Source organism: Neomonachus schauinslandi, chromosome 11, assembly GCF_002201575.2.
Source record: "Neomonachus schauinslandi chromosome 11, ASM220157v2, whole genome shotgun sequence".
NCBI lineage: Eukaryota > Metazoa > Chordata > Mammalia > Carnivora > Phocidae > Neomonachus > Neomonachus schauinslandi.
Genome location: NC_058413.1, coordinates 17,523,271 through 17,538,846, shown reverse-complemented (window position 1 = coordinate 17,538,846; position 15,576 = coordinate 17,523,271). Strand labels below are relative to the sequence as shown.

At 44.8% G+C, this 15,576-nt stretch overlaps 1 protein-coding gene across 4 annotated transcripts in view; it reads left to right on the top strand.

Moving 5' to 3' along the window:
- EXT2 (exostosin glycosyltransferase 2) overlaps positions 1–15,576 on the top strand; it is a 139,029-nt gene that overhangs the window by 37,603 nt on the left and 85,850 nt on the right. For 3 of the 4 annotated variants that reach the window (XM_021685386.1, XM_021685387.2, XM_021685389.1), the window contains one exon: positions 1,069–1,162. The exons of the other annotated variant lie outside the window; for it this stretch is intronic. In XM_021685386.1, coding sequence (XP_021541061.1) covers positions 1,069–1,162 — 94 coding nt within the window. The remainder of the gene's footprint in view (positions 1–1,068; positions 1,163–15,576) is intronic. 4 annotated transcript variants of the gene reach the window in all.

Genomic DNA, 15,576 nt, shown 5'->3' with positions numbered 1-15,576 from the left:
ATTTAGCAAATATTTACTAAGTGCCAACTATGTGTGCTAGACAATGTACCAGGTGCTCAGGGGCTGCTGGGGAGTGGAACCAGGCGTGGTTTCCGTCCTAACAGACTAGTCTTGCTGGGGAGCGGGTTTCAGATTTTCATAAGTTAATCGGTACAAATAAAACGGGAAACCCTGCTAAATGCCCTGACGGGTGGGTGGTTGCTGAGCCCTCTGTCTCCCTCACCCATGTGTCTGACCTGCGGGCAAGTCCTCACCACTTTCCCCGGCTCTTCCACTGTATTTTGCGACCGTCTCCAGCCGTTCTGCTCCTGCTTTCTGCAGTTTCTTCCAGCACTTTAGGCAGAATGACCCCGTTGGAACTTAATCAGATCATGCCAGCTCTGCCTAAAACCTTCTAAGGGCTTTCTGTCTCAGTTAAAGCCGAGTCCTTACCACAGCCTGCAAGGCCCCGTGCGCTTGCTGTTCGCCCCCCTCCCCTGTTTACCTCCTGGTTTTCTCCATCTTCTTTACTCCAGCCACGCCGGCCTCCGTGCTGTTGCCAGAACATTCCCAGCATGCTGCTTCCTCAGGGCCTTCTGCCTAGAATGCTCTCCCGCAGGTGTTCCTGTGGTGCTCAGCCCCAGCCCTTGTCTGATTCGGTCGCTGTTGTAATCCCAGCACCTGGCACGTGATAGCGGCTCCGTAAATACGTGCTGAGTGAGTGAATGGCTTTGAGTAGGGAGCTAAACGAGGAAAGTCCTTGTTCGTTCAGAGCAGGCAGTGAAGTTAAAGAGTATACCAGGGAGCAGGAAGTTCACACCCACAGGCCCCGTGGTGGGCAGAGCATGGTTTGCTGGAGCACACAGGTGGCATGGAGGGAGGTGAGGAAATGCAGCAGGCCAGAGAACGAAGGCCTTTGAGAAGGGGGGCCCTGAGGAGAGGATGGGGAGCCACTCGCCGGAGGGAATGCGGGCTGAAGGAGGGTGCGGGTGTGTTGTTTCTGCTCGGGAGAACACAGCGGGACAGGTCTGTCGAGGTGCTTTGTGTAGAGCGTTGGGTGTATAGAAACTGCTTTGCTGTCTTCTCTAGAGCATCTGTGGTTGTCCCGGAAGAAAAGATATCTGATGTGTACGGTATTTTGCAGAGCATCCCCCAAAGACAGATTGAAGAAATGCAGCGGCAGGTAAGAGGCCAGGCAGCCCTGCTTGCGGGGGTGGGGGTGACATGGGTGGTATGGAAGGGTGGCCTGCACGGTGGGGATACACATCGACAGAGCTGACTGAGTGAGCGGGGCGATTTCCTCCGCTAGATCGACTCACCAAACCGGAGAGAGGAAAGCAGACTCAGGTGAGTCGCATCAGATAAGGTTTGAGATAGTAACTATCAGAGGTTTAAAAACTCTCCTGAGGTAAGCCTCTTTTTATGTTTTAGGGTCATAGCGTAGCAGTGTGTTCAGGATGCAGAGCCTTTTTGGATGGCTGTTCTCACAGCGGGTGATAGTTGTCGTGACTAAGGCAGCTCAGGAAGTAGGGACATTTCAGGGTGATGCTTCTGAGTAGCTGTTGACCAGGAGAATGTTGTCATATCAGCAGGCCTAGGTTCCCAGTTCCAGCGGCCTCCCTCACGAGCGGTGCTCCCTGTCCCCTGGAGCAGGTGCTGCACCCCTGCCTCACTGTCTGGTGTCTCTTCCACCTTCTGCTACCCCTTCCCCTGGGCTGCTCTCCACGGTCTGCAGCATGCCACTCGGGCCACAGATAGTCCTGCTTCTCTTTTAGAGAAATTTAGGTGGGCAGAAATGTTAATAAGCAAGCTAAAAAAAAAAAATTTTAAAAACTACCCCAAATTGGTACTATGCTTGTTGTTTCTTTTCTTTTTAGTAGATTCTTAAGGTTTTTATTTTTGTCAAAATTATCATTGTAGGAGATGAGCAGGAGAGAGGTTGGAGGGGTCTCAGCATTAAGTCCCTCATCTTTGCCCCCACTTGGGGTTCTGCAGCGGACAACCTTGGGTTTTTCTCAGCTGATTTTCCTCAGCGGCTGCTTGGGCCCGGAGAGTCAGCCACCACGTCTCGTTCTGCTTTTCAGCTTCCTCATTTTGTTGCTTCAGCTCGTCTCCCATCTTCTTGATCTTAGAGTGACGATGCCTTCATTTTAAAAAATTTGTCGTGATCGTCATTTTAGGGTTTTAGGAGGCAGGGAGAATTAGCGGATGTGTGGATCCACCACTTTCTTACTTTAAACCACAGAGACGGCCGCATCACGTGGTACCGGCCGTGCAGGTGCTGACCTCAGACTGCCTACGCCCATGCTGTCTCGGCTGGGCACCGACTGTACCCGTGGCCAAGGCTTCGCCTTCTCTGGACCTCAGTGACCTCACTGGTAACACATACGGGCATTGTGATTGGAAGACAAATCACAGGGGCGCTTGGGTGGCTCAGTTGGTTAAGTGCCTGACTTTGCCTCAGGTCATGGTCCCGGGGTCCTGGGATCGAGCCCTGTGTCCGGCTCCCTGCTCAGCAGGGCATCTGCTTCTCCCTCTCTGTGCTGTCTTCCTCTTTCTCTGTGCGCATGCTCTCTCTCTTAAATAAATAAAATCTTAAAAACAAAACAAATCACAGTCGGATTTTAGCCTCTCCATTTTTTTTTCAGAGCTGTTCGTGTTCATTTTAAGTGTTTGGGCTTCTCAGTTATCACTTCACTACTCACCTCATCTGAGTTTCAGTCAGTTAGAAAATCCGTCTGGAGATCTCTAGATTCTTCATCTCAGCCTATGGTTCTTACAAGTCGTATAGAAGAAAATGTTCCTTTTCACAGAAGAAGAGTCCTAGTGTGTGAGCTCTGGGTGTTTCTTTTATGGCATCTTGATTTATTAACGTAACTAAGTAGGAGTCATCTGCCAAATCAGATACCATCTTAAGATTCCAGTCTGACAAGGCCAAGTAAAAACCTGGCACCATCCTGTGGAGGAAAAAGAATCATTGGGTTTTTGGAGCCGAGCTCCCACGCTAGCTTATGGAATGCCATTGTTGCCCAGAGCCGGCTGGGGAACCACAGGGCTGAGGTAGGCGCAGCTGGTCGTTTCTGAGTCCGGGCTCCGAATCGTAGAACTGTTGAGATAGAATGAATAGAGGTCATTAAAAATTGAGTACTTTGAGGTTATTTGGGTTCAAAGAGATATCCTTGGTGTCAAAAGACTTGGATATGAGCCCTGGCTCTGTCCCTGTGAGTTAATACAACAGTGATAAGTCACTAAAGCTCACTAGGCTTTCATTTCCACCTTTATGAAATGATGGGGATGGCTAGATCCTTTCTCATGTTCCATTCAGCTGTTTAAAACGTCTGTGAACCTCTTGTTCTTAGCAAGAATATTACCGTCCTTGACAACATGAATGGCCCAGTGGCCATCTCTTCTCTGCTGCACGCCTCTAGGCCCAAGGGCCAGTCACTTCCTCGGGTGGTGAGTGCCCCACATTGTGTCAACTTGGACAGAAAGGCAGTCTTGGCACTTCCCTGCCTCCTTTTCCAAGTCTTCCTTCGGCTTTCTCATGTCCCTCTTCTCTGCTGCTTTCAGACATTCTAAAGCAGTCCACTGCAGTGCCCCATGGAGTCCTGCTCCCCTTTCCCTGAATATTCTGTATGCCCAAAATGACCTCTTTTCTTCTCCCAATCTCAGATTTCTAGACTGAACTCTACCAAAGGTGAGATTACCTGGTTGAACTAATTCCCAGAGAGGTATAAGGTTGACCAGGTTCAGCTGATAGACGCTAATAGCACACCCTTCTCCCAAGGTGTGATAACCAGAAAAGACTCTAGATACTGTTAACTGTCCGGTTTGGGGGCAACATTGCTTTGATTGGGAACCACTGTCCTATTGATAGTGAAGTTCTCATCTAAGATTAGAGAGAGTTTTTTTGTTCTATAGGATCCTTTGCAGAATCTGCTTGTCATTTTGCCCTCTGGTTAACCCATCGATTTAACCTGACCTTGGCAGGAGTGCCTGAAAAAATAGTACACACTTGGTTCTGGAAAGTTTTTACACCTTAGTGAATTCTCTTTATGGAGGTCAAATTTGGATCTTTTTTTCAGACAGGTATAAATTTCCAGGGAAATCCTGTTGTATCAGTAGTTGATGCCTTAGAGCCCCTGGTTGATAGGTCAGAATGAGCTGAGCCTGAGCAACAGTCGAATTTCTTGCTCAGCCGCTGAAAACTAGCTTGAGAAGCTGCAGGGACAATTGCAGCCAGCAGAGGTCTCCATCCACTTTTAAGTGACTCCTTTTCCTTTGGACCCTGTCAGTGTTTCCAAGAAATCCTAAGGTGCTTCTTACTGGCATTGTCTTCGTAGTCAGTCTCCGGAGACTATTTTTTTCAGGTGAGGAAGAAATAGTGCTGAGCACAGGATTTTTGCTGTCTGTAGATGGAAGAGAGCTATGTTTCTGAATTGACCCCAGCGGAGTGGGGGTGCAGTCTTGGTGATGGAAATATTTTAGTGACATTTTGCAGCTTAGAGCTCGGGATGAGGGAGGCTGCAGTGTGACTGGTGAGGACCACGGTGAAAGTCTTCATCGTGACTTGAGCAGTAGGATGCACCAAGGGAGAGACACTTTGCCTGACAAAGAAAAGTAGGTAAATTTGCCTCCTGACCTTAGATGTGATGTTGAAGCAGCCCTAAAGTTAAGTACGAGGCTAGAGCCTAAAGACAATAAGTTATCTACTTATAGATAGCTGATGAGAGTATTGGACAAGCTGGGGGTGGGGAGAGCTTAAAGGTTTTCTTTGTGGGTAAATTAAAAACCAGTTCCTTCAATTAGTAGAGGGTGAGAGTTATAACAGTATAAAGCCAACTTATCAGTTGGCCTTTTATCATCCCACAAGCTAAATTAACTAGTTAACTTAGTGAAGCCCTAATTAAGTGTTGTTTTTTCAAGGGTCTCGAGACGGCGCGAGATAGTAGTAAATCTGTGATCCCCACTCCAAAGGCCTAATCATTATCTTGGTGATGTGTGGGTATAAGCACAAAGTTGAGAAAATGGTGCACATTTTCCAAAGTACATTAGGGATCTGAAATGGAAGGGAAAAGTTATGGGCTAAAGTTGTCAGGGACAGATTTATTGGGGGGGTAGCATTTGAGGTAGGCCTTAAAGGTGGAGAGCCCTATCAACCACCTTTCTTACATTGGAAGACAGGAAGATGTATGCAACTGAATATTCTTCTGTAGTCAGAAGGAACATTCATATTCCTAGTCTCTCTTGAACGACAATAGAAAAGAAAGCAATCTAGGATCTTGGAAGGCTGGGTAGACACGGGACTGTATAGTTGGAAATGTTTGTGTGGATAGGGAGAAAGGCGTAAATGGATCCGCGGTTTATCTGTTGAGTGGAGTTTCCAAACATTCTTTTATTGGTCAGTGGCTCCACCGGCAGTGACCTCTAACCTCAGCCACACTAGGAGGTGGAAGTCAGGAGCCTGCCTTGCCTTTGAACTCTTCTTTGTACTCAATTGACTGGGAGCCTTTGAGGTGGCAGAAATAGTCAGCATCTTCTTTTCTCCCTGGCCTGTAAGCTTGGGTAAGTTAAAATAGCAGTTTCTTTTCAGTCTGTTACACTGACCCATCTCAGTTTACCTTCATATTTTCCTGCTAAGCATACCGTATATTTGTGCTGCTGAGGAGTACTTGAAGATATAATTGATTAGGAAAAAGACAAAACACTTGTATTTAAGAAAATAAAACCCCAGGCATGTGGCACCCGGACCGACCAGGACTATAGTTAGGTCTCGCTGTGATAAAGGAGAGAGCAGAACAGAACTCACAAGAGCCAATGTGTGTGTGCGTACCAGAGGTCACGCACTTTGTCTGTGGGTTGGCCCCTAAATCGAGGCTTGTATTTTATTTTACTTACAGGTAATTTCAACACAGTGACTTACCCAATTTTCACAGAGTAGCTTAGAAGTCACTAATTGGAAGGGCAGAAAGACTATAAGGGAGGGTCTCTGAGATGGGTCATCTGCCAGTTTGGCATGAATAGCGAAGATGGAAAAGCTGTTTCAGAAATAAAACTCTTAGTACATTGGATATATGGCCGACAGCTTTGCAGGCTTCACTGTATCCTGGGTGCATCATTGTAAGATGGCAGAATTCCTCGATTCAGAGAAGTACACATTTGTTTGTTTGTCATATTTTGGCTTTCTGACATCCAAATGAGACTTGCCATCAGTTTGAACATTGAATATGGTTTGTTTTTTCTCTTAAAGCTGTTATTGATGGGGTGTCTTAAAATTGAGGAAGTACAGAAATTGCTACTCTTGGTGATGCCCTTGAATCTTTAAGTGAAGGTTTAAATTTTGTTTAGCACATACATATGTATATTTTTAAAATAGTAGCTCTTAAAATAATATACTTTATAAAGTTTTTATAATACACTTTTATAAAGTTTTATAAAGTCTGTCCAAAATGTTTGTTTTTACAGACTCTTAAATACAGAGAACAAACTGATGGTCAGCAGAGGGGAGGTGGGTGGGGGCATGGGGGAAATAGGTGGAGGGGATTAAGTACACTTACCATGATGAGCCCTGAGTAATGTACAGAATTCTTGAATAACTGTGTCGGACACCTGAAACTAATATAACACTGCATGTTAACTCTACTGGAATTAAAATTAGAAACTTAGTAAAATTGAAAAAAAAAGTTTTTATTTTTAAAAAGTGTTCATGATTCAGTGAAAGGTAAACCCTTAGATGTCGGGAAGCCTCAGCAGTCCCGTTCTCTGAAGGTTCCCCGTGCTGGTGGCTTGCCTGTCCTGTCCATCGACAGTCCGTGTCCATTTCCCCCTCCCTGCCTCACACCGAGCACACGGTTTACAGAGCAAACTGTTTAAACAGAGTAGTGAGATAGGCAGGCAGACGGGTAATCTAAATGTTTTCACGTGAGGATACTGAGGACGAAGGCACGCAAAGTAATCCTCCCAAGACCGCACACCATGTGAGGGACAGACAGGGAGCACACTCTCTTTAGCTGCCCACAACTTTATTCAAATCACAGAGCTGTGTGGCCTGGATTGAGGCAAAAAAATCAGATGAACTTGCCAATAATTCAAGATGACTGATTATTGGATAGTCTTCCCAAAAAAGCGGTCGCTTGAGACATTTAGGGCTGGTTGGATGCATCCCTGGAAATATATTATGAAGAATATGGAAAATATTTCACTTCTAATTTCCAGAATCAATATTGTAATGTCTGTCATTTTTATCCCCCTACCTGTGAAATTGAAAATTTTTTTAGTATACTTAAACTGAATTCTCACGGCTTTTTAAAAAATGCTAAATATTCCCTGCCTCCTTTTCTCCCCCAACTCTCTGGCCCCGACAAGTCACTCCAAGCTGTGTTTCCCGATCTCTGCTTTTTTTCGTCCTTGCCCTTTCGTACTGCATTGCTTGCCCAAAACACATTGACCGGATCCCTGCAGTTCTTCTGTGAAACAGACAACCATGGTTCTGACACAAAGCTGGGCTCTTTGGCCCGTGGGAGAGCCATGGGGATTGAGTGGGATTGCTTTATGGGATATTCTGAATTTCATAATTTCTTTTCAATAGCACTGGATTCTCTGTGTTTGAGTTTTCCTGAATGTGTAAATCCATATTGCGAAAGAGATTGGTTAATGTATATTGTTTAAAGCAGGATAAAATAAAGACTCATTTAATTGGAACTCTTAAGGAAGAGCATTTTTTATGTGTTCCACTTTTTTTTTTCTCCCCCAACTTTAGTATTAAGAACCTTATTGGAAAAAGACTTTTGCCAAGTATCTGATGGGAAGCCAAGAAAAGCATTTTAATAGAACTGTCTCAAATTTATAGTGCACCAGGGTCTGCAAATAAATTTTCCTGTCTTTAAGGTTTGCGCTGATTTGCAGTTACTTTGTATAGCTTCTGAGATTTAAATCCTCACAGTCCAGATGGAGAGACCATAAAGCTGCTTTCCTTGGCAGCCCTGGCACACCTTGTCCACAGGCAAACAGAAGTGAGTCGTGTGTGGAACCTGGTCTGGAAATGCTCACTTACCTTATTATGGTACCAGCTTTAATTAGTTCAGTGGCTTTTGCTAGAGCAGCCCACCTAAATATTCTCCAAATGTAGGAGAATTAGAGTCTTTAATTTCATAATACAAACCAATCAAATAAATATGTATTAAGCACCTGCTCTATTCCTAGTATTATACAGGCATATTGAGGGAGACTTTTTTTTTTTTTTTTTTTTAAGAAGCAGGGTGAAGGACTCAGATCCTGTCTTTAAGAAAGGCCCTGAGGCTGCTGGGGAGAGTGCTTTCAGTAATACACCCACTACAAGGCCAGAAGTGCTGTCACTCAGTTGTGCTATGGAGAGTCAGGAGTAGATCGGAGGTGAAGGGAATCTTCACAGCGGCTAGTCTCGGATAGGAAGATGGGATGCTCTGGGAGGGTACTGACCTTCGCCCAGAGGTGGCTTCTGTGAGAAAGACTCGGCAGGTAAGATGGAGCACAACGAGCAAGGGCTTTGTTTTGTTTCAATTTATTTATTTGTCAGAGAGAGAGAGCACAAGCAGGGGGAGTGGCAAGCAGAGGGAGAAGCAGGCTCCCCACTGAGCAAAGAGCCCGATGCGGGACTCGATCCCAGGACCCTGGGACCATGACCTGAGCCGAAGGCAAACACTTAACCGACTGAGCCCCACCCAGGCGTCCCCGAGCAACGACTTCGAATAGCAGCGGCCTAGGAGGAAGGGGAAAGCAGTATTCATTAAGGAGATTGAGAAACAAAATCAAAGAAGGGACCTTCGAGACTGTTCAACCTTTCTTCGTATTTTATAAATGACACATAAGCCCTAGAGGTCAGGTGATCTTTTTTTTTTTTTAAGATTCTTTTTATTTGAGAGAGAGCGAGTGTGTGTGTGTGTGCGCGCGCGCGCACATGAGCAGGGGGAGTGGCAGGCAGAGGGAGAAGTGGGCGGGACTTGATCACAGGACCCTGGGATCGTGTCCTGAGCCAGAGGCAGATGCTTCACTGAGTGAGCCACCCAGGCGTCCCAAGTTCAGGTGATCTTGAGAATGAAGTGTTAGGGCCAGGGTTGAGCCTGACTGGATCCCAGGTCTCCTCACTATCTGTCTGATGATTTTGGGTGGGAGTGGGGGAGCCCGGACATTGGGTACTGCAGTATTTTCCAGACCAAGGGTCATGATTCGTTAGTTAGATCATGAAGTCAATTCACTGGGTGATGACTGGCATTTTATTTTTTTAAAAATGAAATATAATAGGACAATATCAGCATATTACCCAGTAAAGATAAATACTTTCAGAAACCTCTATTTCAGTTATATATGTGGATGAGCTATGAGCTCAGTATAAAATATATTCATTTCTTAGTCCAAAAAGTTTGAAAAATGTTGGCAGTGGCAAGCACATGGGTTTTTGAGTTGGAGAGACCTGAGTTCTAAATCCTAACCTGTGTCTGTGGGCCAATTACTTAACTTGTTGAAGCTTCCCTTTCCTTACTTCAGACCTGGGGCTAGTACCACTGAGGAGCAGTTGTGTTGATTACATGAAATCATGGAAGCATCTGGGTTCTGGTCTGCCTGCTCCATGCTGGCAGTCATTTGGGATTGCTCTGCTTGGGTTTGGGTTTGAATATTGGAAGGAGCCTTCCGGTATGGAGTTTGGTCTTAAGGAACCACAGTGAGTTACCAACATGGATGTATTATGCATTTGCTTCTGGGCTTGGAAACTTGAAACAATTTATTCCTGTGGGTCTGGTGTACTTTCTACATCTTGGCATGGAAGGCAGTTCACCTCTCTGTTTTTCTGTTAGGATCCGAATGGCTGATTAAAATCAGTGGTTCTCGGGGCACCTGGGTGGCTCGGTCATTAAGCATCTGCCTTCGGCTCAGGTCATGATCCCAGGGTCCTGGGATCGAGCCCCACATCGGGCTCCCTGCTCGGTGGGAAGCCTGCTTCTCCCTCTCCTGCTACCCCTGCTTGTGTTCCCTCTCTCTCGCTGTGTCTCTCTCTGTCAAATAAAAAAAAAAAAGTGTTTCGCTAGCTAGCCTTTAAAAAAAAATTCATTGGCGCGTTTGGATAAAGCACTATTACTTTTTCTTCTTTCCAGTGAGAAAAAAATTTTGTACTGAGTTTTTTTTTTCCTTCTTCAGATGTGTTCTCTGCCAAATGATGATTTTATTCATTTTTTGAACTGAAAAATTAAAAAAGAAATGAACTTAAAGAGAAAAGTTACGATCAGAATTGATGCTGGGGTGGTAAAGGGTTGAAGAACTTGAGTTCACTGGGTAAGAACTAAAAATAAAGGGAATTTTTATGAGCGTTTAAGAGGACCGGCCAGATAGCTTTTAGAAATAGCTGTTGTTCCCATCTCACTGAAAAGAGACTGAGTTCTGTTCTATTTCCCAGTACTCTCTGCCTCTTCCTTTTTCCTCTCCTCCTCCTGCTACCTTTGCCTCCCTCCCCCATTCCTTTCTGGCCAGCTCCATCCCAGATTTAAAATCACTCTGGGGAGCGGGGACGGGAGCTTCATCCCCCAGATGATGTGGGCCAGGGGCTAAAACACTGCCATAAATCTGTAGCTCATTTTAATGCCACGTTAAACCAGTGTGAGCGGCTGGTTTCCGTGGCCCCTGCCCTGTTTCTTTATGGGCGTCTTTGGCTCTTCTTTCTAAAGAGGCCCCGCGGAGTCATTTTAAAGTTCTTATCAGTTTGCTGACAGTTATATGGGTCTTTCTGCCGAGTCCAGGAGCTCAGGCAGGCGTGTGAAACTTCTGATATTAAAATTGAAGAAAAATGCCAGGCAGGAGGGATTGGGTGGTGTGGCCGTGATTTGGAGGTCAAAGACTCGCGAGCTCATTAACCTGTGCAGGTCCAGAACCCTGCCCTTGGCCGGATGAGTTGCTCTCTTGGTTGGTGGAGGCAGCCATTTTATCCCTCGATTAGAAAGTGCCATTCCACGGGCAGTTTGTGCTTTCGAACTTCGGCAAGTGAGTTGGGCAGCCCCGAAGGGCTAGGGGAGCCAAGTTTACCATGTACGTGTTTTCTAAAGGCCGCCTGACTGGCTGGGCGTCTGCTCGCACCTCTTTGCCCGCTCTGGCTTGCCGTGTCTTTGCCCACAGCATCACTTACCAAATTTAAAGGGACTCTCCTCAGTCTGCTTTGCTGCCCCTTTTAGACCAGACTGCTAACCGCCAGTAATCCTCCCAGAGTGCTTCATGGAAACGCCAGGCCCTCTGTAAATGTCAGCCTGCAATGCCTGGCCCTTTTTACCCTCTCACTTCCGGAGACGTGGACTGGAAGCTGCTCCTCCCTCTTCCCTACCACTTTTCCTTTCTTTCTTGGCTGGAAAACTCCCGCAGCAGACAGCTGAGGGGAAGGAAAAACCATTACCTGGATCAAGGCCAGCAGCTTGATGGGAGCTTCAGAATCTCTGGCATCTCCAGACCAGAATGTTTTTCCAGGCCTTTCAAAAGGTGCTCCCCTGCCCTCCTTCTCCTTTCAGTTTTCCAACCTTGAGTTCCAGAGTGGATGGAGTATGCCCTCAGGATGTGCTTTCTATCTGCCTGCTCTTCTCCTAACTGAAGCCTTTAGGAAGACATTAGTAGAGATAAGCAAAACCCAATGGATATGTATTTTTAAGTGCTGTGTACCCTTTTGGCACCAAACACATTATTTTTCCCTTTTCAGATAGTTTTGGACATGAGCAGTTTTGCAAGTGTGTTCAATTTAAAATAGCCATTTAACTTGAGGTTGAGGCAAAAGCAAGGAATTTTTGTAGTAAGTTAGTCAAATTATATGGCTGTTGATCTAGGATTAATGATTTTCATTGAGTGAACAGTAAAAATATACTGGTTTGTTTTATTGCTCATGTAGCTCCTGTGGGGAGAGTAATTAGGTATAAAAACCAAACGAGCAATAAAACAAAATGTCCCAAACTCCAAAGCGATAGAACTGCTTTTTTATACATTTTTTGGGTGGACTAAATTGATATCTGGTAATCAGTTAAGAAGTTTAACAAACTGGGTATTATTGTTTATGGTGTAATTTTAACAAACTTACTGAAAAAATATGTAAGTTATGAGACTAAGTGACATAAAAATAACTTGAGTATATTGGAAGTTCTCTGTAAATACGTGATTATGAACAATCATTGCACAGCCTTTTCATGATGGGATGGATGGTCAGTTTCCTCTTTGGGCATTAGTTGGAGAGCTGTCTCTAGAGTTAACATGGGTTAATCCCTTTTAATGAGTCCCCAGTATGGGACATTACTTCAGGAAATGGCCTCTCTAATAAAAGTGTTAAATATTAATTTGCAGCCTATATAAAAATTGTCTGACTCTTTGGGGCTGGTTTCCCACAGAGTGGGACTATTTGGAAGCATTTCTGAGAAATAATTGCTCATTACGGGAAACCCAGTGCAGCTTTTGTAAATTTGTTATATGCTTAAAACATATCTAGGTTTGTTTACAAAACAATAACCTGTCAATTATCAAGTATTTTTATGTTTGGTAAAGAATTTACTGTATTCAGGATTTAAGTGATCCGTAGAATTTCTGTCTATAAATATTAATATAAGTTAAATATTTTTGTATATGTATATTCTGTCTCCCTCAGCATTGCGGATGTTGAAAAGGAGTTAGGGTTGCATAATGATTTTTGGCCTGGCATAGTTTTTGGCTTTATAATAGCACAATTAATCTTATAATCCCATGCTATTTTCCTTGGGAAGATTGTTGTAAGACTACAATCACATATATTTATTTCATGCTAAATCAGATCAGGATTGGTACAGATGTAGGTCCATGTGAACCATTTCTGGCAATATGGTTATCTCTGTCCTTGTAACTTAAGACTAATTTTTTTTTTTTTTAAAGATTTTATTTATTTATTTGACAGAGAGAGACAGTGAGAGAGGGAACACAGCAGGGGGAGTGGGAGAGGGAGAAGCAGACTTCCCACTGAGCAGAGAGCCCGATGCGGGGCTCGATCCCAGGACCCTGGGATCATGACCTGAGCCGAAGGCAGACGCTTAACGACTGAGCCACCCAGGCGCCCCGTAACTTAAGACTAATTTGTTATATTTCAAGGTGTACTTCCCATTTTGATGAGGACTTTAATGGGACAGCAGTTCTTATGTGATCTTTCAGATTCTAATACTTTTCATTTAAATATTTCAGATATTTGAAGTACATATGTATATTGAAGTATTGTTAAATTTCAGGATAATTTGAGTAGGTCTTGATGATCTTATATATGTATCAAAGATCTTTGAGTGTTTCTTTTTGTTCTAAGCTGGAGACTGAGGGTTGAGTTTAGCAGTGAGTGAGGCATTTTGGCATTTGACCAGAATGGGAAGACCTAGGAGCTGGCGACACGTCTGAATAACACACTCATGGATTGTGGGGCAGTGTGTAGGGAGCAGTGGACCCGAGTGGCTTCCCTGGAGCCTCGAATAACCACAGATCCGTATTCTCCACATCTCTGCCTAGCAAGTTGTAGGTAACTTTGAATATGATGCAACAGCAAGCATAATCTTTGGAAATCTTTTTGGTATAACCTGCAGATTGGAAACTATAGAGTAGAAAGATTTTAACTGTTTCATCAGCTACCATAGTAATTTTTCACTGTGAGGCAAGGGAAGGATCCGAATTCCCCGTGGGGATTTTCAAACTTCACATACCTCTCCCACTCCCACTCATTTCTTAACTGCTTTCTGGCATGGGTGATGGGGGGGGCGGTGGAGGTGGGGAACAGGGACATGGATTTCTCTCGGGAGTCCCTGCTATGATGAACTTCAGCTACTCTTACTCATGGGTGTATATTATCCTTCAGGTGAGAAGGGGCAGGAGGAAAAATTGAGGATTACCGACATAGCAGTTGTAGCTATTTCAAGCTTCCCCTCTGTTCAGAGTCCCAATTTGGAGAATGTACATTGGGGGTTTCCATTCAGGATCAACAGGAGAGCTTGTCTTAATAATCCTTAATCAGAAGATGGAGCTTTCCAGCAGCAAGCAGCTTATAGAGGACTCATGCCCTGGTCAGGTGGAACAGTGATAAACAGCATTGGACCCACACTCTTCTCAATTTCTCTTTTTCTGGGAATGTGTTGGCACAGTGGAAGGGCTCCCATATGACCTGTCTGTTGAGTTAGTATCCACAGCCAAAAAAGAAGAACCGGCCAAAGAAGATCTCCCTAGTTTTCTCTAGTTGTATTGTCACTATGTGGGGGAACAGGACAGAGGAGAGATCATCGCCCTGAAATAAGCCTTCACATCTGTTCTCTTGGTCCCTTCGCATACTGTGTTTGTGTGTGTCTTAATTAAAGAGGGGCAGGCCTTTCCAGTGTGCCTGGTTGGAGTGAGGCTTGTTTTACATTTGCCTTCTCTGATCCCACAAACTAACATTTTAGCATAGCAAACACGGGAAATCTCACCCCAGGCAGATTCTTGTCCAAGTAGTTGGCCCGTGTTGCCTTCTTATTTATTTTTGGTGACAGATCTTGATTAAAGTTTTCCAATCTACCTTTCAGCTATTTTATGGAAGCAGCTGGGAGAGAGAACTGGTGAGCTGCTAATCACGAAAGAAGCTCCCTGATCTGACCTAGGGAATTAGGGATTCAGAGGCGTGGATAGCTCAGAAGACTGGGCACAGCAGAAATGAATCTCTAGTCTCTTTGCTGAGAAGGTTTGACCAAGCACTATTTTATTGGTCAGTGGCTCCTGCTTTAGTAACCTTTCACCCCTATGGCTCTTGGAGGTACAAACCACTGGCCGGCCTTGCCTTTGAACTCCTCATGGCTCCCTGCCGCCTCAAAGGCTCCCAGTCAGAGGCTTGTGTTTTGCTTGGGATTGCTCCTCGCAGCAGGGCGTCAGCAGTTGGGAAAACTGATCCACCCTTAGAACATTGATATATTTGAAGGTGATACCCCTGAGACTTGAAACCTATGGCTTTCTATTTCAGGAGCTGTCTGTCATATGTCAAGAGACACGACTCAGACTACCCCTTTTTCTTCCTGGATCCCTTCTTGTTTCCCATAGGATAGGCGATCATAACATGGAAGCATTCCCTACAAGTATTCACCAGGTCTTCCCCCTACTATCAAGCTCTTTTACCCCTTTTTCTTCCAACTTGCTCCAAGTAGCATTTATTTTGGAAGACTTTTTCTTTTAAATTGTGCTAAAACATGGAAATCAGAGCCGTCTTTGGTGCCTGGGATCGTAATTAACGGTGCAGATGGCATAGTACAAGCGTCACAGGGCTCAAATGTTCAGTCTTTGCTGCCAGATCTCATGAGGCCTACTTGTGAGACAGCTCAGCTACACTCTTCACTGTCTTCTTGATCCCATTCGACCTTCGGGGGAAACTAGATCTTGCAAGGAGACATAGAGTGTGGATCACCCTCCCGCATCTGCTTGGCTTCTCGTTTGAGGAACAGGAGTAAAAGCTTTGATACTGAGAGGCACATGCAGGGACCCATGGATGTTAGATGATTTCAATATAACTTCTTTGGCGAGAAATCAAACTTCTCATTCTAAGAATATTGCGTAGAAAATGCCTCTTCTACTCAAGATGCC